The sequence below is a fragment of the Notechis scutatus genome, chromosome Z (genome assembly GCF_049901735.1).
Source record: "Notechis scutatus isolate UNSWTSFEM ecotype Mainland chromosome Z, rNotScu1.2, whole genome shotgun sequence".
Lineage (NCBI taxonomy): Eukaryota > Metazoa > Chordata > Lepidosauria > Squamata > Elapidae > Notechis > Notechis scutatus.
The window spans coordinates 34,493,907-34,521,798 of NC_142025.1; the positions used below are offsets into that span (position 1 = coordinate 34,493,907).

The 27,892-nt window shown below is 38.1% G+C and overlaps 1 protein-coding gene across 2 annotated transcripts in view; it reads left to right on the forward strand.

Moving 5' to 3' along the window:
• Positions 1-27,892, forward strand: part of IGF2BP3 (insulin like growth factor 2 mRNA binding protein 3) — a 77,776-nt gene that overhangs the window by 46,258 nt on the left and 3,626 nt on the right. For both annotated transcript variants that reach the window (XM_087946410.1, XM_087946411.1), the window contains 8 exons: positions 914-1,048; positions 7,769-7,891; positions 13,967-14,102; positions 15,133-15,264; positions 18,221-18,340; positions 22,706-22,780; positions 23,823-23,954; positions 24,744-24,857. In XM_087946410.1, the coding sequence (XP_087802536.1) occupies positions 914-1,048; positions 7,769-7,891; positions 13,967-14,102; positions 15,133-15,264; positions 18,221-18,340; positions 22,706-22,780; positions 23,823-23,954; positions 24,744-24,857 (967 nt within the window). The remainder of the gene's footprint in view (positions 1-913; positions 1,049-7,768; positions 7,892-13,966; positions 14,103-15,132; positions 15,265-18,220; positions 18,341-22,705; positions 22,781-23,822; positions 23,955-24,743; positions 24,858-27,892) is intronic.

Sequence of the window (27,892 nt, forward strand, 5' to 3'; positions counted from 1 at the left end):
GAGATGTAGTATTTTTGCATTGAAGAATGTCCAATGAAAACTATGCATTTCATTGTACTTTTCCTGTACTGTCTTTTTTGAAGCAAATAAAATGAAGGATTTTTTTAGCTGTATTTAACTGTATTCAGGTTTTTGTATTTTATTGCTTATTTTGATATCCATTTTTGAGTGAACTTTTAGGATTGTTTGAAAGCCAGACATAATGTCCTGTTCTTCACTGAAAATGGGTCTGAAAATGGCACTGAATTAAGGTAATTCTAGAGGTGCAGTACAAGAAGTATTGAGATGGATGGTAAGCAGTTGATGAAGGTTTGACACTACACTATGTTGGCACTACAATGAGAGAAGAATTTGAAATTTTGCAAATCCCAAAGTAGGGAAAATATAGCAAATCATTGATATTTCTTCATATGTTAGATGACTGGTCAAATCACTTCAAAACTTTAATTTTGATAAGCAGATCTTATAACAGTGGATGAATATGAGTTATTGTGGCTTTAAAAAGGTAAGTGTAATAGATCATTTGAAAGTTACAGGACTTCTGGGGAAAAGAAATCCGAAAATAAGATGGTGGCAAATCATTTCCATGGATACAAGCTCAATTTCAGAGGGATTTTGTCTAAAATTTGATTGGATTAAAATATATACAAATTACACTTGAGGATTTGGTTTCATCCCTCAAAGGAGTTTTTGGATGAGAAACATCTTCTGTATGCATATTCATCTTATGGCAGATGCAAACTAAATGAGGTTAGACAACAAGACCAAATGGATTGAGCTGAACGTATCATGGTATTAATGAAAAGGCATTAATCTGTCAGTATGACGTTTGAATTTGGTTCTATTGGTTTATTTTCAAGGACTCGGATTTTGAAAATCACAAATATTTTTAGATTTTTTTTTCTCTTTTCAGGATTGATATTCATCGTAAAGAAAATGCAGGAGCTGCTGAAAAACCAATTACAATCCATTCTACTCCAGAAGGATGCTCAACTGCTTGTAAAATTATCATGGAAATAATGGAAAAGGAAGCTCAAGACACTAAATAGTGAGTACAGGTGTTTTAGTAAGTCTACCTTCTTGTGTGTGTCTCAAATACAGGTAACCCTCGAGTTATGTCCATCATTGAGCCCGAAATTTATGTTGCTAAGTGAAACATTTGTTTATTGAGTTTTCCCCATTTTACAACTCTCCTTGCCACAGTTGTTAAGTGAATAACTTCAGTTGTTAAGTTAGTCACACTGTTGTTAAGTGACTCTGGTTTCCTCTTTGACTTTGCTCGTCAAAAGGTCGCAAAAAGGATCACATGACCCCAGGACACTGCAACTGTCTTAAATGTTAGGGATAACATTGGTTGCCTAACTTAGTTTGGGTAGAATAATATATAAACTATGTTAGTGAGTTTAAGTGTATGTATCACTTTAAACTGTAAACCAAGTATTTTGGGTGCGGTTGTAAAATCACCATAGGAGGGAGCAAGAGAGCTCACTGTTTGCTTGGCTTTTACTGGAATGCTGACAATGAAGGATTGATGGTGATAAACTGCGTGTTTGCTGAAAGAAGAAAAGGGGTTTGATTTTTCTTCATATCTCTGACTGCAAAAGAGATATATCACTGGACTGATTGATTGTAAGTTTAATGAACTCTTTTTCGACACTGGACTTTGCAAACTGAATAACCCCCGGACTGACTGAACTTAGTGTATGACATATGGACTATTTGACTATGCTATAACTCTTGCTGGAATAAAAACTATTTAACTTGCACAGTGTATCTGTCTTACTGAGTGTAAGCTACTACAATGTTTTATCTCACATATCTGCCTGTCTGCTAGACTGCCGTTGCACGTTCTGCTAGGGTGTATATCCCTAACACTGGTTACGGGCCCAAGTGCATAGTCAGACTAACCAGGATATTACAGGCTTATTTAAAGTGAGAGTTTGTGTAGTTACACAATACTGTAAACAGACAGCTGTGTTTTATTAATTATAGTTTTCATATCCAGATAAAGATGGTACAAGTCAATTTACAAAGTTTGTCTCTAATATCCAAACTGGATGGAACAAACTATGTTTCATGGTCTATGAAATGCAGCCTACTTCTACGAAGAGAAGGTTTGTGGAATATAATTCAAAACCCACCAGAGGTAGATGCATGGGATCCGGAGGATGAGAATGATGCCCAGAAAATACAAGAATATGAAGTGAAGAATGAGCAAGCTCTCTGTATAATAGGACTGACACTTTCTGACCAACAGCGTGTCCATATTCATGGAGAAGAAACAGCTGTGAAATGTTGGGAGAATTTAAAGAAGATTTATGTTCGAGACAGCGTAGGAGCACATATAAATCTTACACGGAAGCTGTTTAGAACACATCTTCAAAAGAATGGAGACATGCTGAATCATATAAACTCTATGAAGAGAATTTTTCAAGAACTGCATGAAAAGGAACTTATCTTCACAGTGCTACACCAAGTTTATATAATTTTGTCTTCTTTAGACGAGAGCTACGATGACTTCGTAACTTCACTTGAAGTTCTGCCAAAAGATAATCTTACATTAACTGACATTACTGGCAGATTAATTGAAGAAGCCAGGAGAAGGCTTGAAAGGGATCAACTCAGAAGGGAACAACCACAATGTGAAGAAGAAAAAAATATCTTCGTCAGCGTATACAATTAGAAAATGTTTTAATTGTGGAGGAAAAGGACATTTGGCTAGATTCAAGAAAGCAAAAAGCCAAAAAGCCAGCCAGAATGCTAAAATGCATCAAAGGGATAAAGAATGCATAGAGTTAGCCATGTATAGCAACGAAACTGTGAATAGTAATTTATGGGTGGTAGATAGTGGAGCATCGCACTGCATAACGAAAGATAAGAAAAGATTTGTTAAGATGTCCATGAGTTCACAGCAAATATCGTTAGCTAATGGATGGAAACGTAAGGCTAAAGGTCAAGGTATAGCATATTGTTCTTGCATAAAAGAAAATGTAAAAATGTTATATGTACCACAGCTTAAGTTTAATTTGCTTTCGGTTAGAGTTTTGGTTAAACTAGGTTATGTAATTACCTTTAGGGGAGACAATTGCATAATTGAAAAAGAAGGTAAAAGAGTGACTGCAACTTTAAAAGGTGAATTGTATGTGTTAAATGATAATTTAGAGGTGGCTAACACAGTTTATAATAATGTTAAACCTCATAATGAGTGCATACATCTGTTACACAGACGTTTAGGGCATATAAATTTTAAAATGCTTAAACAAACGGTAGAATTATCTAAGGGTATAAAACTGAAACCTTGCAGTAAGTATTTGCACTGCAATTCTTGTAGTCAAGAGAAAAGCAAGGTGATACCAGCAAATAGAGTTAATGGATTTAAAACAAAAGAGCCTCTAGAGGTAGTATTTGCTGATATTATAGGTCCTAAAAACCAAGTGTGGGAGGTGCTCGATATATACTAAGTATAATGGACCATTATTCCAGATATGGTTTCTGTTATCTAATGAAAAGCAAAACGGAAACATATCAAAATTTCTTTAATTGGCTTAAATTCGCTGAAAGAAAAACTAAAAGGAAATTAATAACTCTTATCACTGATAATGGTACGGAATTTACAAACAATAAATTCAAAAATAAACTGAAAATGGCAGGTGTTGAACATAAAAAGTCTGCACCATATAGGCCACAACATAATGCCTTTATTGAGAGACGAGGCCAAACATTACAAGCAATGGCTCGAACTATGATGTCAGATTCAGGATTACCTGAAACTTTGTGGGGAGAAGCAATAATGTGTGGTAATCATATAATGAATAATGTTGTTAATTCAACAACTGGTGAATTACCATTCACAAGGTGGCATGACAGAAAACCTGACTTAAGCTACATGCACAAATTTGGAGCACCAGCATGGGTGCATATCCCTACACAACTGAGAAAGAAAGGGCAACATAGGGCTAAAAGGTTATTCTTTGTAGGTTATGAATCTAATCACAAATCATACAGATTCTGGGAAAAAGGTACATCTAGAGTTTACTGTAGCGCTAGTGCACAATTCCTAGAACATGTAGGATGGGAAAAACTGGAGCAAGATTCAAATAAGGAAGTAATTATAGAACCCTACAAAAGACCAGAAAAAATCAGTAATAAGAAGAGTACAATTAAAGAGGAAGTAAAAGAAGAGCATATAGGACCAGAACAGGAAGAAATACCAGAACAGGAAGAAATAGATAATCAGGAACAGGTAGAACATGTAAGTCCACCTGTAAGCCCTGTAATATCTACACGTTCTACACGTGTAATCAGACCACCTGATAGGTATCAAGCAAGTGTAGTTTGCCAAGTTAGTAAAGTTCCAACTAGTGTTGAAGAACTAAGGATGTATCCTGCAAAGGATCAGGAGAATTGGCAAAAGGCAATGGAAAAGGAATTAAATTCATTAAAGGAAATGAAAGTATATGAAAATACCAAATTACCTCCAGGTGAAAAGTCCATTGGTTGCAAATGGATATTTAAGTTAAAAACTGGTAAAATGGGACTGTTACCCATAAGGCTAGGTTGGTAGCTCAAGGATTTAATCAAACTGCATGTGATTATGATGAAGTATTTGCACCAAATTTAAAAGCAATAACCTTGAGAGCAGCTTTAGTGTGGGCAGCTAAGAAAAATTATATTATAAATCATTTAGATGTAGAAACTGCCTATCTGCATGCACCATTGCAGCACACTATATATTTAAGAAAACCAGTAGGTATTAAAGATAATAAAAATAATAATGACTGTTGGAAACTGAAAAAGAGTCTCTATGGATTGAAACAATCTGGTTATGAATGGAACCAATATATTGTAAATGAGTTAAACAATATAGGATTTAAAGCAGGTTTAGCTGATCCATGTTTATTCAAGAGAGAGACAAATGGAATAGTGTCATTATTATTGTTGTTTACAGATGATATTGCTTTAATAACGAAGACTAATGATGAAGCTACTGAGATAATATCATTATAGCATTTAGGAGAGATAAGACAGTATTTAGGATTGACAATAAACAAAACCAATAGTGGCTTTAAGATATCACAAGAAGATAAAATTTACCAATTGCTAAAAATGTATAAAATGGAACTTTGTAAACCGGCAAAAACTCCAATGAGTCAGGATTTTTGTCGTACTGATGCTCAAAGTTCAAAATTTGATAAGACTATTTATCAGTCATTAATAGGTAGTTTATCATATATAAGTAATTGGTCAAGGCCAGATATTGCTTATGGCGTTAATCAATTGGCGAGATTTAATGCTGAACCAAATGAACGTCACTGGCAAGCGCTAAAGCGTATATTAAGGTATCTTAAAAAGACAATGCACTATGCATTGTATTTAGAGCCAAAAGATGATTTGATTTTAAGTGCATATGCTGATGCAAGTTTTGCAACAGATATAAAAACTAGGAAATCAACTTCAGGCATGGCTATACTATTAGGTAAAACACTGATTGGTTGGAGGTCAATTAGACAGCAACATACCGTGTTTCTCACAAAATAAGGCCGGACCTTATTTTTTTTTGACCCCCGAAAAAACGGTGAGGTCGTCTTTTCAGGGGTGACTTAATTCCCTCCCCTTGCACCCTCGGGTGGGCGGGCAGCGACAGCTTGGATGTTGACCTCGGCGTTGGTGGGACACTTCGTATCGGGAGACCTTCCGCCATCGTTGCTTTCCCTTCTTCCTTGCTGCCGTGGCGTTTAGAGCAATGCCGTGGCGTTTGGCGCAGCCATGTGCGGCCAGCCAGGGCTCCTCCCTGCAACCGGAGCCCAACAGAGACACTCGGTTTCAGGCATCTCCAAATGCGCCGGCAGCTCCAAATGCTGCAGCGGAATGGGCATCAGGCAGAGGTGCTGACTCGGCACGGCTCAGCTCGGAGGAGGACGCTGGGTGGGCGCTATCACTGTCTCGGGCGGCTTCTCCCGGTGGCCCCTTCGGGTTCGGGCTGGAGGGACTTGGGAAGAAAGCCAAGCTTCCTTCAGGAATAGGACAGGACAGGATTAAGACCTAATATTCCTTTGTATATGTTTGCCATAGTTAAGTATAAGTGGTCCTCAACTTACAACAGTTCTTTTAGTGACTAAAGTGACCTTTAGTAAGTAAATGAACTCACAACAGTTCATTTAGGCTCTGAAAAAAGTGACTTATTACCCTTTTTTACATTTACAACTGTTGTAGCATCCCCACGGACACATGATCAAAATTCAGGAGGCTGGCAACTCATATTTAGTGTTAGGGATATACACCCTAGCAGAACGTGCAATGGCAGTCTAGCAGACAGGCAGATATGTGAGATAAAACGTTGTAGTAGCTTACACTCAGTAAGACAGATACACTGTGCAAGTTAAATAGTTTTTATTCCAGCAAGAGTTATAGCATAGTCAAATAGTCCATATGTCATACACTAAGTTCAGTCAGTCCGGGGGTTATTCAGTTTGCAAAGTCCAGTGTCGAAAAAGAGTTCATTAAACTTACAATCAATCAGTCCAGTGATATATCTCTTTTGCAGTCAGAGATATGAAGAAAAATCAAACCCCTTTTCTTCTTTCAGCAAACACGCAGTTTATCACCATCAATCCTTCATTGTCAGCATTCCAGTAAAAGCCGAGCAAACAGTGGGCTCTCTTGCTCCCTCCTATGGTGATTTTACAACCGCACCCAAAATACTTGGTTTACAGTTTAAAGTGATACATACACTTAAACTCACTAACATAGTTTATATATTATTCTACCCAAACTAAGTTAGGTAACCAATGTTATCCCTAACATTCTCCCCTTTTGGTTAATATAATAATATATATATATCTATTTACAATTTCAACCCATAGTTTTCACAATGTCCCTTGTGCTTTACTGCACCTGGGGCTTTTGTAAATCCATCTGCAAAATTTTCTTCAGTTATGCAATAAACCAATCTTATCAGACCATTTTTTTACAGATTGTCTAACATTCAAATATCTAAGGTCAGTGTGCTTAGATCTAGTCTTTACAGCAATATTTGTAGCCAATCTTATGGCTGCTTGATTGTCCTCATAAACTACAATGGCATCTTTAACAGTTATTCCCATATCTAACAACAACTGTTTATACAGAATTAAATCAGTACACAATAAAGATAGACATGAAAATTCTGCTTCCATTGTGGACATACTTATACCCTGTTTCTCCAACAATACGGCCTCCCCCAATAGGAAGTCCCAGCATGTTTTATAGGCATGAAATGAAATTAAGCCCCTCCCCCCAAATTAAGGTCTATATTAAAACATGCAAAATGGGGGGGAATGGTGGGGGGCCTTGCCGTTAGGAAGTACTTTTGTTGCACACCTGGATATGGTGCTGCCTGTGTTGACCCCGATACGAAGTGCCCCACCAACGCCGAGGTCAACATCCAAGCCGTCACCGCCCACCCACCCGAAGATGCAAGGGGGGGGAATTAAGTCATCCCCGAAAAGACGGCCTAGCCATTTTTTCAGGGCTCAAAAAAAAATAAGACCCAGCTTTATTATATGAGAAACACGGTATAAAGGTAAATATATTCAAAACAATTTGGAAATGATGGGCTTAAAGCTTCAACTTTTATTCTTGAGCAAATTTAATTTTCCAGGATAGTTTGAGAATTTCTTGATTATATAATAAACTTATAAACTTGATCATGAAAAAAATGACTGTTTCTTAATTTGAGCTTGCTAAATTATGGGACTTTCATTTATACACCTGTCTGGAATGTTTACAGCACAGACGACGTTCCCTTGAAGATACTGGCACATAATAATTTTGTTGGTCGACTCATTGGTAAAGAGGGACGGAATTTGAAAAAAATTGAACAGGATACCGACACAAAAATCACAATATCTCCGTAAGTATTTGGTCTTTTATGGAAGTATGTAACAAATCTATCCTAAAATGCTATACTTGTTAGATCTACTAACTGCCTGCAGGCTTTTAGAAAAAAAAAAAATATTAACTGCATTCACAGAGTTGCTAATTCCATTAGGTTATATCTACGCAATAATCAATATATTTTATTTGCATAGAAACATCACGTTACACCATAAACCTATCTTATGCACAAAAATGCAAATAAAGATTATGATTATATATATATATATGTATGTATGTATGCATGCATGCATGCATGCATACATATATATATAGTGTTTCTCAGGTATGCAATTCAATATATTGCATTTGAAAAATGTTACAGAATTCCCAAGAGATATGTTTTCAATGCAGTGCATTCTATTGCATCTAAATTTGAGTAGAATTTCATGACATACTCATTTGTATATTATCAAATTCCATATTTTCCATTACTGCTTCTGTTAATATGGAAGTTCTTTGCACTAGTTTTGATTTCCTGAAGTTTTTAATCTTGGGTTACTTCAATTTCCCTGTTCCAAGGAAGGTTCTTGTGAATTCATAGTGAATTCATAGGGATCATGGGGTTTATTGCAAGCAATTGCATCCCTGGAACACATGACAAGGCACAATGGAGCTGGTCTTTACTTCAGAGCAGATGAGATGTTATCTCAAGATGAACGATACTGACATCCGTGGTCAGATCACTTCCTCATCAAATTACAGATGAAAAGATCAGGACTTCTGCATGGAAGCCAGGCCCTTTAGAATAGTCTACTACTGCAAATAGATTTAGAAGGATTCCAGAAAGCACTTGGAAATTTTCCTGGCCACTGGCAGAAAGTTCCATTGCTTATCTAGGCCAGTTTCTGTAGGCTAGAGAAGAAGGACAAAAATGTGCTGGATAGAGTGGGTCCATAAGGCGTCTTCCTAGTTTCTCATTCCAAGCAGTTCCTGAGTTTCCATGAAATTGAGGGAAATGAAAAGAAACTAGTGTGATGGAAAGTGGTATAAAAATCAGAAGTGAATGTGAACAGAGCTCACTTCTGAGCTTTCATGGTAGTGATAAAAGGGGCAAAATATTGCACCTACATATTTTTGACCCTGTTTCTTTTAATTTGGATCTTTTGAAGAAAGATAAACAGGCAAAACACATACAGGTTCAAAGAAGAATTTGACAATTTCTTGACAACCTGCTTTTAGCTGGTTATCAGAGATAAAGGTATAGGTTGCCTCATTAGCAAATACAGTTGGAATTGACAACCCAATCACTAAGTGAAGCAGTTACTAAGTGAGAGATCACATACCCCATTTTGCTTTCTGTCTTGAAAATGACAAGAAACCTTAGCTTTTGTTTGCCTTCTAATTATTTTCCTGTCCTTTAGAATAATTGGCCCCACAGATAATTTATAAGTTTGTATTTATAAGTTTGTATAGTCTTTGGAAAGAAATGAATTAGAAGAGTGTAAGCAGGTGCACAATGGGGGGAATGCATATCGAAATCAATCTGTCAGTAGCCTGAAGTGCACTCAGCATTTTCAGAAAATTGGGTGGGGGCATTGCCCAAAGAAATGGTTTGATAGGCGTTTCTTTTCCAGGTGGACAAATGGAGAATAGGAGTTGTGGTTGGTATGTGGAAGGGGGAAAAGACCAGGCAAGCACTAAAGTGACTTTGGTGCAGGAGAGAGTGAGGCAAATGGAGGTTTCCTTTTTGGCAGACCACAGGAGATGGTGTATTTGGACAGGAGGGAATCAGTGAAAAAAGAAGTGGAGGCATCCCTGGCTCCTTATGGGGGAAGCACTGAATGGGGGAAGCACTGAAAGATGGGCTTCACAAAAGCTCTGTTGCACAAACTGCCTTGCTACTCTATTTTACTTGGGAGCTGCACAGTAGGGCCCTTGGCAAAATACTGTCCTTCACTGCTTTCCCAAAAAGTTTGTGACATTGGGACTGAGACTCTCAGCTGCTCCTTAATTATTAGATTTTTCTTAGGGCAAATAAAGGTCAGGTTTCAAGCAGCTTTTTAATTTAGGCTATGCAAAAAATTTGAGCCGTGGAATGGCCAGTTTGGATGCCCAGAAATAAGAGGACAGAAAAAGCAAGCTCAGGAGTGTCCTATATTGGTAGTTAAGGAGAAAGAAAGAAAAAGGAGTAAGGAGCAAATAAGCCTGTTAGGTAAACCACATTTTATTTAAAGCATGTTGGTGGCGATGGAAAAGAAAGGAGCTAGCAAAATTAGAGGGTGGGCTGGTGCACAGACTATGTTGACGAAGATGAGGTGGAAAGCAGGACAAGGCCTTATCTTATTCATCACGCCAGAATTTGTCTTAGCTGAAGCCCAAAACCAAATAGTATTGAACAAATGAACTGACCAAATGTCAAAACTGTTTTATTCACAAAACATTTTTTTCCATGTCATATGCATCTATATTTGTAATTGTTTACTATTTTAACATAATTTATTATCTCTTAAATATTTTTATTTCAGTGCTGTGTTTGTTTTTTTATCCACCACTATGAAGTTACAGTAATTGGTGGTATTCTTTTACATAAATCTCATGTTAGGGAAAATAACAGCTGCTGTTTTTCTTCTGTGTTAGTGAACTTTGACTCAGTTTGACTATGACTCAAATTTCATAATCACCTTTCAGGCATTGTAATTTCTGAGTCATATTAGAATGGAGCCGATGAATGAGATTTCATCTTTATTTTCCAGATTCGTATCTTGTTTTTTTTTTAAAAGAAGTCTTAATCCCTCAATGTAGCATATTTCCAGATTCTAGAAAGCTCACTAGATAAGTGTTTGGTACCAGTTTGAAAGACCCCATAGTGTTACTTTCTCAGCTATAAGCCCATGTGTAGTGAAATGCCTGCAATGTTATCATGATCTCACAATACAAAACTATCAATAGAAGTATTGTATCTGTTACGTATTTTACTCATTATGAAGAGAGATCTCATTCTACCCAGAGTTCTGCATCTGATTTTGAGAGGATCTTCCCCCATTCCTGACGTGCTTACCCTGCAATTAAAAGATTTATTCTCTCTCAAAAAAACGAATAGTTTGTGGAACAGTTTTTCTCAGCACTGGGAATAGGCAGAGAAGGAATGCTGCATTTCTTGTTTGGGTTAGGTGTAGAGTGTTTCCTTCTGAGGAAATAGACAGCTACCAAGGCAACAAAAATCTACTTGAATGCCTCCAATTCGAATGTGAAAAGGATCACGGAAGGTCAAACACTTCTCTAATAGCTCTGTTTCATTGGGTATTCATGGTTTAAGTCCGAGGAAAAGAATGTCAGAGGTTGCTGGCAGCCCACAGGGAATAGTACTTTATGTTTGCCAGTAGGGATTCTTCAGATTTCCTAGTGTAATTGTGTTTCAGAGAAATGGCTGTTGCCTGAACGTTGCATATGTTACTAGAGTTTATGGTACTGAGATTTCATATCAGCAATGTAGTCACTTTGTTCTTAAGTTGCCTGGGGGTTGGTGTCTTGACATAGTTGCATTGGCTCATAGAATTGGAGATGGAATCTGCTTTTTTTTTTTACAGATGCAAAAAGATACATTGTTTTACAAGTGTAAGTAACCTAAAAATAAAATAGTTGTTCAGAAACATCTGTTCATATTTTATGTTAAAATGATGTGCTCTTCTGGGTATTAACTGTCTCTCTTGCTTCTGTTTTGATACTTGAAAGAAGAAAAATTGGATTCTTATACAAGAATCCAAACTATTGGGGTGGGATGGGGATATATTGTTTTACGTAATTGTCGGTTTCATTTTGTTGTGAGTCAGGAATGACATTGTACTCACCAGTAAAGAATAATTTGAACTAAAAGTATCTACAAACATCCATGTCTTAAGGGTGGATGTCTGAGACATCAATGCATTATCCTTTAGGGCAGTGGTCCCCAACCTTTTTTGTACCAGGGACCGGTTTCAAGCAGAAAATTTTTGCAAGGACGGGGGGAGAGAGAAGAGAAGGGGGGCTTTTCCTGTCGCCGCAGCTATTCCGAAGCACCCGTTTCACCCCCACCAGCGCGCGCTTCGCAATCCACAGTGTCCCGTTCTGCCTGCCTGCCTTAGTTTCTGGTTGTTTGGGAGCAGCTTGGCTGAGAATAATAACTATTCGCCTCTTTTACTCAGCCGAAGCTGTTTCGATTCAACCATTAACGAAGGCAGGCAGGCAGGCAGGCAGGCAGAACGGAGCACTGGGTTGAACCCAGCGCGGGCGGGCGGGAGGGCGGACGGGTGGGGTGGGGAGAAACGCAGGCGCTTCGGAGCGCTGCAGCGACAGGAAAGCCCCCCTGCTTCTTTGAAGCAGTTTCTTCCTGGGCTGGTGGAGGAGCGAGAGAGCGACTGAGAGAGCTGACCCAGAGAGAAGGACAGGCTTCGGTTGCTTCCTCCCTCCCCTTCTTTCATTTGTGTCCTTGATCCCCGATCCCAGCAGCATTCACCGAAGGTGAAGAAAGCCGCCATTTTTTAAAAAAAAATTCTTTGCGGCCCGGTAGAGAGTGCTCCACGGCCCGGTACCGGTCCGCGGCCCGGTGGTTGGGGACCCCTGCTTTAGGGTATACATGTAAGGCCATTACTGTATTCAGATGTTTCTCAAATCCTTTCACCCAGCTGTACATAATTCTGTAGCAAGTTCTAGCAGTAGACACTGATACATGAGTTAAGGGGCAGTGTTTTCCAACCTTTTTGAAAGAAAGGACATGAACCTATTTTCATCAATCACAGTTTTGGGGGCTACTGCAAATTATTAAGAGATATTCCTTTACCACAGCTCCCTATGCCCCTCAGAATAAAAAAAATTAAATAAAATTTCTTTTGTTTTGTTCTCCATTTCTCTGCATTGTTCCTCGTATGTTTCTTTGTTGGAGTTGTCGGATAATAAAAGAAAACACTTCAGTGCAGTTTTCTTAATTTTTTTTATGGCACCCAATGGACTACAGCTCTCAAACTGGGTGGGAACTCCCTCCCACCTCCTGAGGCAGGAAATCTAGTAAGATCAGCTTTGCTTCCAAGTACATGGGAGGAAGAACTCTCCATGACACATTCTGCAGTAAGTCCAGTATTCGGTGGTAAACTCCACAGGGATGCTGAAATGATTTAAACTATACATTTTAAAGGTCTGCATCTGGAAATCCAGGGGAGTCTCAAGTTTTCTCCCATCTTTTAAGTCAGTAGCACAGAGAACAATTGATCCTCACTTTTGTGAGGGAGGTTTTTTTGTTTTTTTTTAAATGGAAAAGTTGTAACAGGTAGTACGGTATCATTTGAATTGGCCAGTATGTTGTAGTTAAGATATATTTTGTCTCCAGTCTATTTTAATAATTATTATATGTGTATGTCTGTGTTTGCATGTTAGATGGAACATGATTAGGATTCCATATATTTGTGAAAGCAAAAGTAATTTTATCCTAGTGTGTTTTATTGTCAAAAGACTCATATTTTGATTTTTTTGTAATTGTATTCATTTTTGGATTTGTTCAATTTTGCAATAAATTGTTCACATCAGTAACATGAATTGAACAGCGAAGCCCTTTGTCCTTGAAACAGCTATAATGGTACATATAGCTTAAAATGTTAAACACTGAACAACGTGGTGACATGTTAAATATGAGGTTTTTAATATGCATGAATACAACAATCACTTAAATAATCAGATTTAGAAGAGTAGAAAATTGTTGAACATTATCTTCTGAAGGTAGAAGACATTAAAAGGGAGGCTACATCTTACTAGCTTCTTGCCTACTATATGCTTGTCTTCTCAACCAATCCATGTCTCCACATTACTGCACTAACAAACCATATTTTGTTAAATGACTGGCATTCTAGTTGACTATTCTAGTTGACTATATCACTCATGAAAATGGATTGGCTGATGGTCAGGCATTCTTGGACCTGAGTTACTAATGATACATCTAGGGTCTATATATTCTAAGATTTTGTCTACAGTTTATCTGAAGAATTATAAATACTTAAGTTTATTTGAAGAATAATTATTTTCAGTTTCAGCTTTATATATTAGCTATTACATGCATATCAGTTCACCCCTTTTTGCTATGAAGATTGCAGGACTTGACACTATATAACCCAGAACGAACCATTACAGTTAAAGGCAGTATTGATACATGTGCCAAAGCTGAGGAGGAAATAATGAAGAAAATCAGGGAGTCCTATGAAAATGATATTGCTGCTATGAATGTAAGTGAATTTCTTATGAATGTAAATTCTCTCTCTCTCTCTCTCTCTCTCTCTCTCTCTCTCTCTCTCTCTCTCTCTCCCTCCCTCCCTCCCTCCCTCCCTCCCTCCCTCCCTCCCTCCCTTTTAGTATTAGAGCTAAATCAATTTCAGGAAAAAAAAGTTTGTATTTTGTCCTTTCTACTGAGAAAATCTAATAAGGCATACATATAGATGAAATCCAAATAGAAACCATCCTGTTATTCCTAGTCGCAGTTAGAGAATCCCAATGAATCATCTTAGAAAAGCCTTGGCTGCTTACTTCTGTTTTAAAAGTAAAGTTCTATATATTCCTGATTACATTATTAGGGTACTTGGGGTCTTTGAAAATAATTTGAAAGATGCTATTCGAACACGTGTGCATATGAGTGCAGCTTTTCTTTAAAGGCATGCCCTTTTCAGGCTAATACCTGAATCAGAAAAAAAGATATAACTCTTGGAATGGGTCACATTGATGTATTGATTATGATACTTTGCTAATGGTCCAGAGTAGTTTGTTAGGTAATCCAGTTGCAAGTGCATTCATTCTCTCTTGATCATTGTGATTGAAAAGTGCTGTAAGCCATTATATTGAAAGGCATAATAAGCAGAAAATTTCAGCCCAAGGTGATTTCATGATAATTTCAACTCTTTTAAGAAGACAATTTTTATTTCTCCTTAGTGAATATTGTAATAATCTTTCTTTGTGTATTTAATTATCTGTGAAGGCTAAACATGCAGATTAAAATGTACAATAGGAATTTAATGGAAATATTTCATTAATATGTTACATTATTTCATAGAATCAATCAGTAATTGGTTCTGACAAAATAGTATATATATTGTTAGATGTTGATACAAGATTATATTAATTTTTAAATTAATTATCTACATGAAATTTCACTCCATTTAAATTATTTACATTTTGACTTCTAAGCAAGAAAGAATCCTTTATTTAAGATAGTAATTATTTTTAATTATGTTGCTGAACTAATGATCTTCCATATTATTCCAGCTTCAAGCACATTTAATTCCAGGGCTAAATCTGAATGCCTTGGGTTTATTCCCACCTTCATCTTCAGGGATACCACCTCCCACAGTGGGTGTTGCTCCAGCCACTGCTTCCTCTTCATATCCTCCATTTGGGGTAATTCTATCTCTTTGTAAATTTTGGACAATAGGTTATAACTGTTCCTATTTATATATTGCATGACAGATATGTTAGTTTTCCAATTTAATGAAAATATCTAGGATGACATTTTATAATATTAAAATCTTGAATTAGAATAGCACAGCATATAAAGAAAATGACAATTCATAGAATATTTAGCGAATATATATATCAAAAGAAAGTATCTGAAACCAGAAATAAATCAAGAAAAATTGGTTTTTATGAGAGCATAATTCTTATTCATATACATCTTGTTAAAGAATAATCAAATATGAGCCAGCAAAAAAGCCAATGAGTCCTAGGATGCATTAACAGAGGCAAACAATCAAGATCACGTGAAATATTAATACCGCTTTATAATGCCGTGGTAAGACCACACTTAGAATACTGCAGCCAGCTTTCGTCACTATGTTATAAAAAACAACAATGTTGAGACTCTGAAAAGAGTACAGAAGAGAATAACAAAGATATTAGTGGGCTGGAGACTAAACTTATGAAGAACGATTGCAGGAATTGGGTTTTTGCAGTCTAATGAAAAGGACTAGGAGTGACATGATAGAAGTGTTTCAATATTTGAGGGGCTGCCACAAAGAAGAGAGGGTCAACCTATTTTCCAAAGGATCAGAAGGCAAGACAAGAAACAATGGATAGAAACTAATCCTGGAAAGAAGCAACTTAGAACTAAGGAGAAATTTCTTAACAGTGAGAACAATTAATCAGTGGAACAGCTTCACTTCAGAAGTTGTAGGTACTTCATCACTGGAGGCTTTTAAGAAGAGACTGGACAGCCCTATACCATAGGGTTATAGGATTTACTGCCTGAGCAGGGGGGTTAACCTAGAAGATCTCCACGATCCCATCCCATTTTATTATTCCATTATTCTGATAAGTTTATTACCATTTGAAAATTATAATGTTTATCACTGTCCTATTGGAATGTACAACAGTTATTTTCCATTATAGCCTAGCCATACTCCTTTGTCTTGCACATTGAAGTTGTTTGTTTAAAACAATATGATCAGGGTCCTTTAATTTTAGTGTTTGTAATGTGTTTGTTTGTGTGTGTGTGTGTGTGTGTGTGAGAGAGAGAGAGAGAGAGAGAGAGAGTCAGAGAGTCCAACAAAGAGTTCCAGGAAAGTAGTCCAGGAGTTATGTCATTATGGCAAGAATGTTATGGTTCAGTGTATCTTGTATAAGGTACTTTTGTTTGGGATTATATTGTGCTCTCATTTCTCTTGGGAGAAATGACTTCCAATAAACATGATTTGGGTTAAAGAAAACACAAGAAACTCTCTTATGCTGAAGAAGATGAGTTATCTAGTTCATGTGATCTTCTCTAGTTTTCCTGAATTTGAACTTTAGTTTCCAGAATTTTCTAATCAGGACAGCCATTATTTAAAATGACTGTTGGCAGCTTTCTCGATTTCTGACTGCCCTAAAATCCAAGCCCATATGTGATTTATTGCTTTTAAAAAAGGAATATGTTGCACCAGAAGCTTCTCAACCAACAATCAATAGTGGTTAGCATTAAATAAGGGTCCGTCGCTATCAAAAGGAGTTGGACTTTGTGGCTACATAATAACTCAAAACTTTTATTCCTTCCCCTAGTTCTGCCATTTTCTCTCCTATAGCTACAGATGCCAGGTACTGAATCAAGGATTTTTTAATGCAAAGATTAAATCGTTAAAAGTATTGTTAGCATTTGCATAGGTTTTGTTAGAGACAAAAAATGTATATGTGACACTTTCTTTTCATTTTCCTGTGTTTATATAAGTAGTCTTTTGGTGAGATATTGTTAAGGATGGTTATTTCTATAGTTAGTCTTTCAGTCGTTTTTCTAAAACAGCTTTGTTGATTGTAAAGGTTGATTACTTGTTTCTCTTTGACACAAAGAAATGCAACATACCTATTAAAAAGATAAAAATTAAATGCCATGCATTTGATCTTAATACTGGTAGAACAGCTGTTTTAATTTACTACAGATGAATAGGTTCATCCATTTGAAAAACTTGTAAAATGATAAAACAAGTATTTAAGTATACCAAAAATGGTCTTGATTAAATTTTATAATAAAAATAAAATCAGACTTGATTATAAAGTAAAACCCTTATGCCTGAATATATTTGCTGTGCAAAGAATGGTTAAAATCTCACCCTTGGTTTTAAATAAACCAAATTCAGGATGGTCTTTAGGTTTTCTTATATCCATTAATAATATTTGAAAAATGGTGTATATGGGCTTTTTTAAAAATCAGGGGAGTGTCCTAGCATTATGTAAATTATTAAAGATCTCTTGAAAATCTTAAACTTTAATATGGAATTTGCAATTTGTATCATTGGAATTCTTAGTGACATTTAATTCCTTTAAAAAGTGTTCTTATAAATCACATAGAATTGATAAAAGAGTTTAATGTGGCTCTGCTGCTGATCGAATTATGTGTGTGTGTGTGTGTATGTATTTATGTGCTTTAATGTAATTGTGTTTGGAATGTTTACAGTTTTTATACCTTTTTTTTAACTGTTTCTGCCCAGAGTGACATCTTGTGAGACGGACAGCCATATAAAGACATTAATCAATCACAACTGTTATGGCCTTTATAAAAATTATATTAAAAAAAACATGAAACATGTGAAAGACATTAGCAAAAACTGATAAAATTCTCTATTGAAAAGGCTGCAGCTATTTTAAATATTTTTACTGCATATATTCTGAATTTACTGCCCACCCTTCATTTTAACCACTGCTTTTTTGAAGTTAATGATTTGTGTGTTTTTGTCTGTAATTATCCCTCTCCGTTATGTCTTTGATTTAAATTGTATATTTATTTATGTTTTTTAAACCTAATGTTTGTAGGTATAATCTTGTCTTAAGAGTAATTTAGCCTTGTGGTTGTTCATAGCCTGCCTGTGTTTTCTTTGATTTTGCATTCCAGCAACAACCAGAATCTGAAACAGTGCATCTCTTCATACCAGCCTTAGCAGTGGGAGCCATTATTGGCAAGCAAGGGCAGCACATCAAGCAACTTTCTCGTTTTGCAGGTGCATCTATTAAGGTAATGTAAGTTATTTATACCACTGTCTTCTTGACTCTTACGATCAAGTTTTTACAGGCCCTCTTCTGTGGCTACCTTAGACTCCATGCCTTGCATATCAAGCAAAAACTGGTACTTCCTGTTTCTAGAATGGGTATTCCTGGCTCATTTAGAGACAAGATAATTACAAGAATATTTTAAAAAGTTATTTGAGAGGTGAAATAGAAGTTGTTTTAAAAAACCGTCTTGGTGGTCGAGACTTTTAGATAATTGTTCTTAGCATGAAACCTTTAGGCCATGTTTTTGAAGTACAGCTTAATTGTTTCCACACAACTTTTAATGTTTAATTCAAAACAAGACAAGCAAATGGTTTACTATTTGAGAAGTCCATTTGCCTAGACTTCAGTTCATTTCACATAGTTCAAGTTCAGGCATGTCTGCTCTTTGCTGATTAAAGAAAAGCTAGTACCAAAATGGTAGATGTCTGATAGCAGGATGTATATTTATATAAAGATATGTTTGATTCAAATGAAGAAGTACCTTAGAAAGACTGTTACTAATAGCTGTACTGTAAAAATCCATAAACATATTTTAAAAATAATTTTATTAAAGAAATTTTATGAATAAAAACAATGCAGATTTTGAAAGACAAAAGTAAGAAAAGTAAAGAGGAAGTATGTGAAAAAGTACAAAGAAAGAAATATAAATATAAAAGAGAAAGAAAATAGCTTCTGGTCATATAAAGTTATATAGATGCACTTTCCACTTGTTTAAACTTTCAGGTATTCTCTGGAATAAAATGACCACAACTGATTGTGTGAGAAAAATCATGTAATGTTCTTGGAAATCTTGGTCAACATAAATAACAGTAATCACAATGAATGTAAAAAAAATCCCTGGTGATACTTTATATTGAGCTAAGTGTATTTGTCCGATTGATTCCATATGCTTTCAACTGTTAAGCTAGATTCAATGGGGATTCCCACTCTCCTGTTTCCTGAGGCACAGATCTGGCTCTTTCTGGACAAACAAGAGTCTTCGTGTAGCATATTGTAGTAAAAAGCCAGACTCTCTCCAAATTTGTTCCCTTTCTTGACCATTGATCATACTGATTGGAGGACTTTGTTCCAAACATAACTCTCCCATAAAATATTCTGAAAAGGCTAGGTCATGAATCTAGGATGGACAGGATCTGAGGCTCAACAAACTTAGGATGGCACAATACCTGTAAGTTAGCACAAAATATAATATATAAAAAAATCACAAATTCCTTGAAAGAGCACACTAGCATATCTTGTTCTCAAGTCTGCCTATCACTTTTGCTTTACCCTAGAGATAGATTCAACCACTTTCTCCAGCAAGCTGTATCTGACTAGTCCCTATGTCTCAAAAAGATTGCAATTTTGAATAAAAGTTTTAGCAGCATTGACTCCCTAGAGATATCCGGACAGTTGTTTGGCACTTTTTTTTACCCCCAGCCCAGAAATATATAACAGCTCTTAGCACTGGTCTCAGATTTCTTAGGGCTGAGCTGAGAACCTGTTGGACAAGCCAGGGCAAGTTTCTTTGTCTGTACCCCTTGAGATTTGGATTTTGCAGTCTTCTTAACAACAGTTGTAAGTAGATTTATATTTTATCCCCCCTCTTTAACAGTACAACATAATTTCCTTCTATCCATAGTCAGTCCTTTCTAATCAAACCTATAAATCATTTTTTTCTTTTTCTTTGTCCAACAAAACAGTTTATAAGGAAATTCCAGTCATTAATAAATGTACTTATTAACTTTTCTCTAATCCAGTGATCTGCAACCTTAAATACTCAGAGAGCCACTTGGACCCATTTTCCAAAGAAAAGAACACACGGGGAGCCACAAAACCTGGGTGGGTGTGGCCAGTTTGACATCACTCACTCCCACCCAGTCACATGACCCCCCCCCCAACCATGCCTACCCAGGTTTTGTGGCTCCCCATGTTTTCTTTTCTATGGGAAATAAGTATCTACCCCCCACCCTCTCTTTCTGCCTGCCTCCCTCCCTCCTTCCCTGCCTCCCTTTCCTCCCTGCCTCTCATCTTTCTCCCTCTCTGTCTATCTCGTGCTATCTCATCTCTTTCTTTCATCTTCCTTTTTTTCTCTCGCCCTCCCCCCCTTCCTTCCCTCCCTCCCTCCCATCTCTCTTTCTCCCTGTCTATCTCCCTCTCTCTCATCTTTCTTTCTTTCTTTCTTTCTTTCTTTCTTTCTTTCTTTCTTTCTTTCTTTCTTTCTTTCTTTCTTTCTTTCTTTCTTTCTTTCTTTCTTTCTTTCTTTCTTTCTCTCTCCCTCCCTCCCTCCCTCCCTCCCTCCCTCCCTCCTTCCCTCCCACTCTCCACTTCCCAATCTAAACACCCAGGGAATAACTGTAATGAAATTTGACCATGTTCTCTCTGTTTCTAGAAAGATACAAAAATAAACCTTGTGTTGCCAGGCTTAAATCACCGCATGCACTTCAGAGAAGCATTATCCCAAGCAGCAGCACACTCATACAAGCACGCATATGCAACTTGGTCCAAAGTGGCCAGAAAATATAGTCCCTGGGTGTCTCCAAAGATGCTTGGCAGGCAAAGTATGGAACAAAACTCCCCACACCCATCACCAAGGCAGTATCTGCTGAATTCTTGCAGAAGTGGACAAGGCGGAGAGAGAGGAGAGCAGACAGAGACAAACCAAGCCAAATCTGTCTCCCTCTCTCTGTCTCTCTCTCACTGCCTGATTGGCGGGAAATGGTGGGTGTCTACTTCTGGCTTTGTTGGTGCTGGACGCTTTACCTGCTCTCTGCCCCGAGAGAGAGAGTTGCCAGGGGCAAGTAGAGCAGGGTCACATTGTGTTGTAATGGACTCCAGGAGGAGGAGGGGATCCAGTCTCCCCCATTGTGAAGCGTGCTTTCACTGTGCTGTGCAAGGTACAGCGGGAGCAGCGGACAGGCCATGTAGGGCGTATTGTAGAGCGTATCTTCCCCCTACCCCACGCTAAAGGAAAGCTAGCCAGGCTTCTCCTTCCCTCCATCCTTCCCCCTGCTCTCTTCCCCCCACTCAATCCTACTTCAGGACAGAGGAAGGGTGTCCTGGAAACGCATGTTGAAGCGATGTCGGAGCACATCTTCTGACCTGGTGCTCGCCCACAACTCTGTGCACTCCTCCAGGCCCAGCTTGCTGTGGGGGAGGAAGCCCTGACGCCTCTGCTGTTGCCCCCCCTCCGCCCCAGCCATCGCTGCCCGGGAAAGGCACAGGAAAAGAAAGCGAGCAGAAACATAGCTCTTGCTGGGGCGAAAGAGCCGAGATCTTTTAAATTTGTACAGTCCTCTTTATATTTTTATAACTTAGTCAAAATCTTGTTAAACTCTGCTGTTGTTTTAAATTCTGTTAAAAATATTTCATTTTTTGCTTTAGTTTCTATAATTCAGAAAGAAAGTTGAGAATCACTGAAAGTTGTTTTCTTTGTCCCACTGTTTTCAAAAGCTTCAATTGGTTATATTCAAAACTGAAGGTTTGAGAGTTTGTTATCCCTTAAAAGGCTGTGGCTTGTATAAGGAAGCATACTTTCTTCCTTGACCTTCTGCCATTCTACTCTCAAGAAAACCTTCCATCTCCTCATGATAAACAGCGGTCCAGGGGGCAGGTGGACAATTTGTTAGTTCTTTATCTGGAAAAACTACCAGCTATAAATCAATGCTGACTGCTGTTCGCTGCCACAATCACACATCTCTGCTTGTTTGGGGACATCTGGTCCACCATTGAATCTTACCTGGATGCCCACTCTCATGAAAAGGTTTTTAACCAATGTTTTTAGAATTAAAATAAGTGTGTTTTTTAAAGTGATTTTATTTCCCTTTAAAGCAGCACGTTAGTCAAATAACCATCCCCAAAATCAGAAAGCCATTAACTTCAGCATGCTACAATGCACTTCCCACAACAGTTTTGGATGCCTAATACAAAAAAAAAGTGCCATATTAGCTGAGACTCTGCCCCTGTGGACAAAGGGCCATTGAAACTATAGCTCAGATCCTGCTATATTACATCTTCTATAAGGACTCATGGCCTCAACTTATAACACATTATGTAATAAAATATCCAGGAAATACTGATCTCTCTTACATACTACAGTTGTCAGATCAATATAAATAGTTTCTCTGAATGTGGCCAAATTCTGTTTTGCTGTATGTAGAATTAAGCAGACTCTGACTGCCCACTGATAATCCACCATGAATCGTAATGTATTATTGTGTCTTTTATTTTTAATGCTTTTTATTTGTAGTGCTGATCAGTGGCCGTAATAAACATTGATTGATTTTGTTAGAGTCCAGGGAATAGAAAAGGATCTAATAATATCTTAAATATATCACGTACATTCCAGATAGCACCTCCTGAAGGACCAGATGCCAAATTGAGAATGGTGATAATTACTGGACCCCCTGAGGCACAATTCAAGGTAACATTTTATAGTTTCTAATGTTTTTTTGTTTGTTTATAGCGCAAAGATATGCAAATAACATGTCACCCTCTTTTGCAGTCTTCCGTACCCTCCCAATCATCAACCTAACATTTGTGACAAATTATCAAATATGTGATTTCATTTCATTTCTAGATCATGGGAAGGAAAACTCTCTGGCCATCAGAAAGGCTCTCAACTGCTGAGAAGTTTTCCTGTACCTGGGATAGAGAAACAATGGCTATCTCTAACTATAGCATTTTGGATACCCAAAAAAGCTGGGCATTACTACATTTCTGAACACAGTTTCAACATTCTGCTTGAGTTAGATAATCAGACACTACTAAGCTGCTTATAAGTACAAAAATGTTGCACGGTAAACTAAAACTGCCATTGTGATTTTAAAGGTGTAAATGTTGAGGATAATTGGAGAACTTAATTCTGTTAAAAGATGACAACAGTGCCAAAATTGCATAATTTGATTCTGTTAAATAAAGGCCATATAAAGTCTTTAATACAATAGTAAGATATGAAGGATTTTTCTACATTTCAAACAGTTGCCTGAGGCAACCAATGGTTTGGAATTAATTAAAGTTTCGGATATGTTATGTATGAAGCAAAATGTGCCCATATTTCTTCACTTATGGATAACTTTTAATATTTATTACTGGGCATTTTTTGTTGTAACATTCAAATTGGAGATTATATCTTCCCAAAAGGTGATTTTAAAAAATATTGAGAGGCATATTCTATTGATCACTGTGCCATTGGCTGCTTGCAGATTAATCTCTGGAAAATCTGCTCCAATGTTCCATTATCCTTATAGGAAATCACATTCTAATATTCTTGAGCTAGTTGGTGGGGGGGAATTATTTAAAACTTCTTAAGGCTTGGGATTTATTTATGTTGTTTGATATTGGAAAATGAAAAGGCTGGAATGATGAAAAAAAACCCATAATCTTATCTTTATGTACTATGTTCTGGAATTTAGTGTTTGGTAATATTGACTTATTTTTATTTAATTTTTTTTTTTTACTTAAAGGCCCAAGGGAGAATCTATGGGAAACTTAAGGAAGAAAATTTCTTTGGACCTAAAGAAGAAGTGAAACTTGAAGCACATATAAAAGTGCCATCCTATGCTGCTGGTAGAGTTATTGGTAAAGGTGGCAAAACGGCAAGTATTAGAACATGGAAAAGTATTTTATAAAACAAAAATGTCTGATTTGAGGCCGAGGAACAGACTTTCCTCTCCCAAAGCTAGCTAACAAGCCTGCTTGCATGTTTGTGTACTTATTTCCTAGCTGCCATGTATGTGTCCTGTCCTTTATAGATTCTGGGTGACAAATTCCAATCAAAATAACATAACATCATAAAATTATTTATTACTGCTCTGAAAAGGGCTACCACAGGAATACCAGCCAAAGTTCCACCTATTGAAGGAGGCACAATCCAGAAAGACCCCATTAGTTACAGACTACCTCCTTCATATGGAAGGCGACCCCATACATAGTGAGTGTAAAAGGAAGTAAGAGAATCAATTGGACAGTTGCTCTGTCTTGTCCAGCTCCTTACAGCCTGAAGTAATTTTTGGGATCTTCAGATGGACTAGGCAGACCTTTGTTGCTATCCCTGTACTTTGGAACATCCTATATTGTAGTGCAATTTTAAGAAATTTGTTCCCTCCTGACAATTCATAAAAGTGTTACAACAACACAATTGTTTTTACTTGAGTTTTCATTCTTCTGGGAACCATTTATGGAATTTCAGTGATGAGTTTATTCTAGTTTGTATGGTTCTTTTACTTTATTGTATGCTATCCAGAGTCTATATTGATTCACCTTTCTTGCAAACCTTTTTACTTCCACATTTTTTACATCTATTTTCTTGAAAATATCCACATGTAGGTCTCAGTTACAAGATTTGAAAAGCCAATGCAATAATTTTACTTTTTTTTTTTAAACAGGTAAATGAGCTTCAGAATTTAACAAGTGCAGAAGTTGTTGTTCCTCGTGATCAGACACCAGATGAAAATGATCAGGTGGTTGTGAAAATTACTGGTCATTTCTATGCATGCCAGGTTAGTGGAAGTTTCTGTTTGAAATAGAATTCTTTCACTTTTTCATTGTTCAATAATTACAATCTCAATTGCATTTCCCATTACAGGTAGTTCTTGACTTAACAACCGCAATTGGGACCAGAATTTTGATCACTAAGTGATACGGTCTTTAACAAAATCATGATCGGACCCACATAAATGCAATCTAAAGTGCCCAAATTGCAATTACATGACTGGGGATGTTGCAGTGGTTATAAGGATGAGCCATCACTTTTTCAGATCCATATAACTTCAAATTTATCTGTCTATCTATCTCTATCTATCTATCTATCTATCTATCTATCTATCTATCTATCTATCATCTATCTATCTATTGAACTTATATTGCTGCCTATTTGTCCATGGCGACTCAAGACGGCTTACAAAATATAAAACCTCATTTAAAACAAAATTAATGAAAAGAATGATATAATAATATCATATAATATCACCGTCCATCCCTCACCCTGGCAACAGCAGATCACGAGTCATTTAATGGGCTCCATCCTGCTCTGGGTTCCCTAGGCCCGCTGGCAGAACCAGGTCTTTAGCACCTTCCGGAAGAGTATTAGGTTGGGGCCATTCTAATCTCTGGTGGAATGATGATCTAGAGCAGCGGTCGCCAACTGGTGAGCCGCAGCCCACTGGTGGGCCGTAAGAAAATTTTGGTGGACCGCAGAGAAATCTCACCCCCAGAGCACCTCCCCAAAGCAATTAACCCAGGCTGTGCAGAAACACAAGGCTACTCAGCCCACATGGCCACAGGAACCCTCCCCACCCACTCACTCCTTACTCAGTAAACTTGTCTGCTAAGTTGCTATTTTTCCTTTTTCCGACCGTCATCTGTTCTGCTGTGCCGGGAGATTTGGATTGAAATGGTTGGATTTCTTGCTTTCTAGCTAAGCACAGCCGAACCTCCCTTAGGACTGAAGGTTTGCTTGCAAGCAAATTCAGTGCAGACTCACGGCAAGCAAATTTGAGAGACTGAGCTAGCCGATGGCAGATAGATCACTGAATAATTCTGTGAACAATTCAATCTGGCTGCTTTGCCTGATTTTGGATAAAAGTTGCTTTTTTTTATAAAAAATTCAATATTTACATACACGGTGAGTTAATTTTGTGAGTTTGCTTGCAAGCAAATTTTGTGTGACAGACTGAGCTAGCCAATGGCAGATAGATTTCTGAATGAATCTGAATCTGTGAGCAACTCAATCTGCCTGCCTGCTTTGCTGATTTTGGGTAAAAATTTCTCTTTTTTTATTAAAAAAATCTATATTTATATATTTATAATATTTACATAAAAGCCATGCCCAGCCAGTCACATGACCACCAAGCCACACCCACAAATTAGGCCATGCCCACAGAACCAGTTAGTGGTCCCTGGGATCTAAAATTATGAGTTTGGTGGTCCCTGAGGTCTAAAAGGTTGGCCACCCCTGATCTAGAGAGAGGGAACCACCATGGAGAAGGCCCTTCTTTTGGGTCCTACCAGGTGTATCTTCCACGGGGATGAAACCTGCAGCATTCCCTGCCTCCCCGCTCTGATGAGTTGGGTAGATGTGACCCACAAGAGATGGTCCCTCAGATAACCTGGTCCCAAGCCATGAAGGGTTTTAAAGGTGACAACCAGCAACTTGAATTGCACCTGGAAGCAAATCGGCAGCCAGTACAGCTCCTGCAGGAGAGGTGATACATGTGCACACTGGGATCTGCACAAAACCATGAGCGCTGTTGCATTTGGCACCAGCTGGAGCTTCTGGATGCTCTTCAAGGGCAGTCGCATGTAGAGTGCATTGCAGTAGTCAAGATGTGAAGTGAGTAGAGCATGAATGACTGTAAGTAGGGATTGTTGTTCCAGGAAAGGGTGTAATTGGCGCACAACCCGCAGTTGCACTAAGGCCCTCCTAGCCATGACCACCACCTGCTCTTCAAGCAGGAGCCGTGAGTCCAGGAGAGTCCCCAGATTGCACACAGGGTTGGTTTGGGGTGGTGCCACCCCATCCAAGACCAAAGGTGGCAATTCTCCCTGAACCAACGAACCCCAAACCCAGAGCTACTTGGCAAGGGTTTAGTTTCAACCCATTGCTCCCATCCTACCCCTAACAGCCTCCAAGCACTGTGAGAGGGAGGACACAACAACACTTAACTCACCATGGGCTGAGACATACAGCTGTCACCTGTATGGAAGCTTTCACAAGCCAGGAGGGACGTGGGTCTAAAACACAGGTGCTTGCATGCATACTCCCTATGATCCTGTCCACTTCCTCAGGAGCAACATGGTCAAACTGTTCCCAGATAACAGGGCAAGAACCTACCTTGGGAGCTTCCACCGGACCAACAACCATGCCAGCATCTAACTGGGAATGAAGTCAAGCGATTTTGTCTTCCAGAAAATTCTCAAATTCCTCAGCATGCCCCTTCAGGTGGACCTCAATCTCCTCCTTCCTCAGGAGGATGTGGCTCACCTTAAAGAGGGTCACTGGGTGATTATCTGCACGCGCAATTAGTGTGGAGAGGTATTTACACTTCGGCACACAAATTGCCTCAAGATAGGCCTTAATAGCAGTTCTTACCCATGTTTGATCAAGTTCATCCCTTGTCTTCTGCCAGTGGTGCTCTAGAAAACTTCTCATGTGTTTCATTCCTCTCACTTCCTCTGTATGCCATGGTGCACAGAGAGGTCTATGTGTGAAGAGAGGTCGCATGGGTGCAATTCTATCCAGAGTCTCAGTCACGTTCCTATTCCAAACGGTGACTAAGCTCGGCTGTACTGTACAGTAATAACCCCCAGCTATAACCCCAAACTCCTGGAACGTATCCAGGTCCATTAGTCAATGCGACCCAATCTAATGGGTCCTGCCTCCCTGCAGTGGGTTACAGCTCTTATGAAACTCATTGCCATCAGACTGTGATCCGACCATGACAAGAGGACCAAGGACAGGCCCACCAATTCCAGGTCACATAGGCACTGCTCTGACAAGAACACCAAATCGGGTGTATGACCACTATTCCTATCG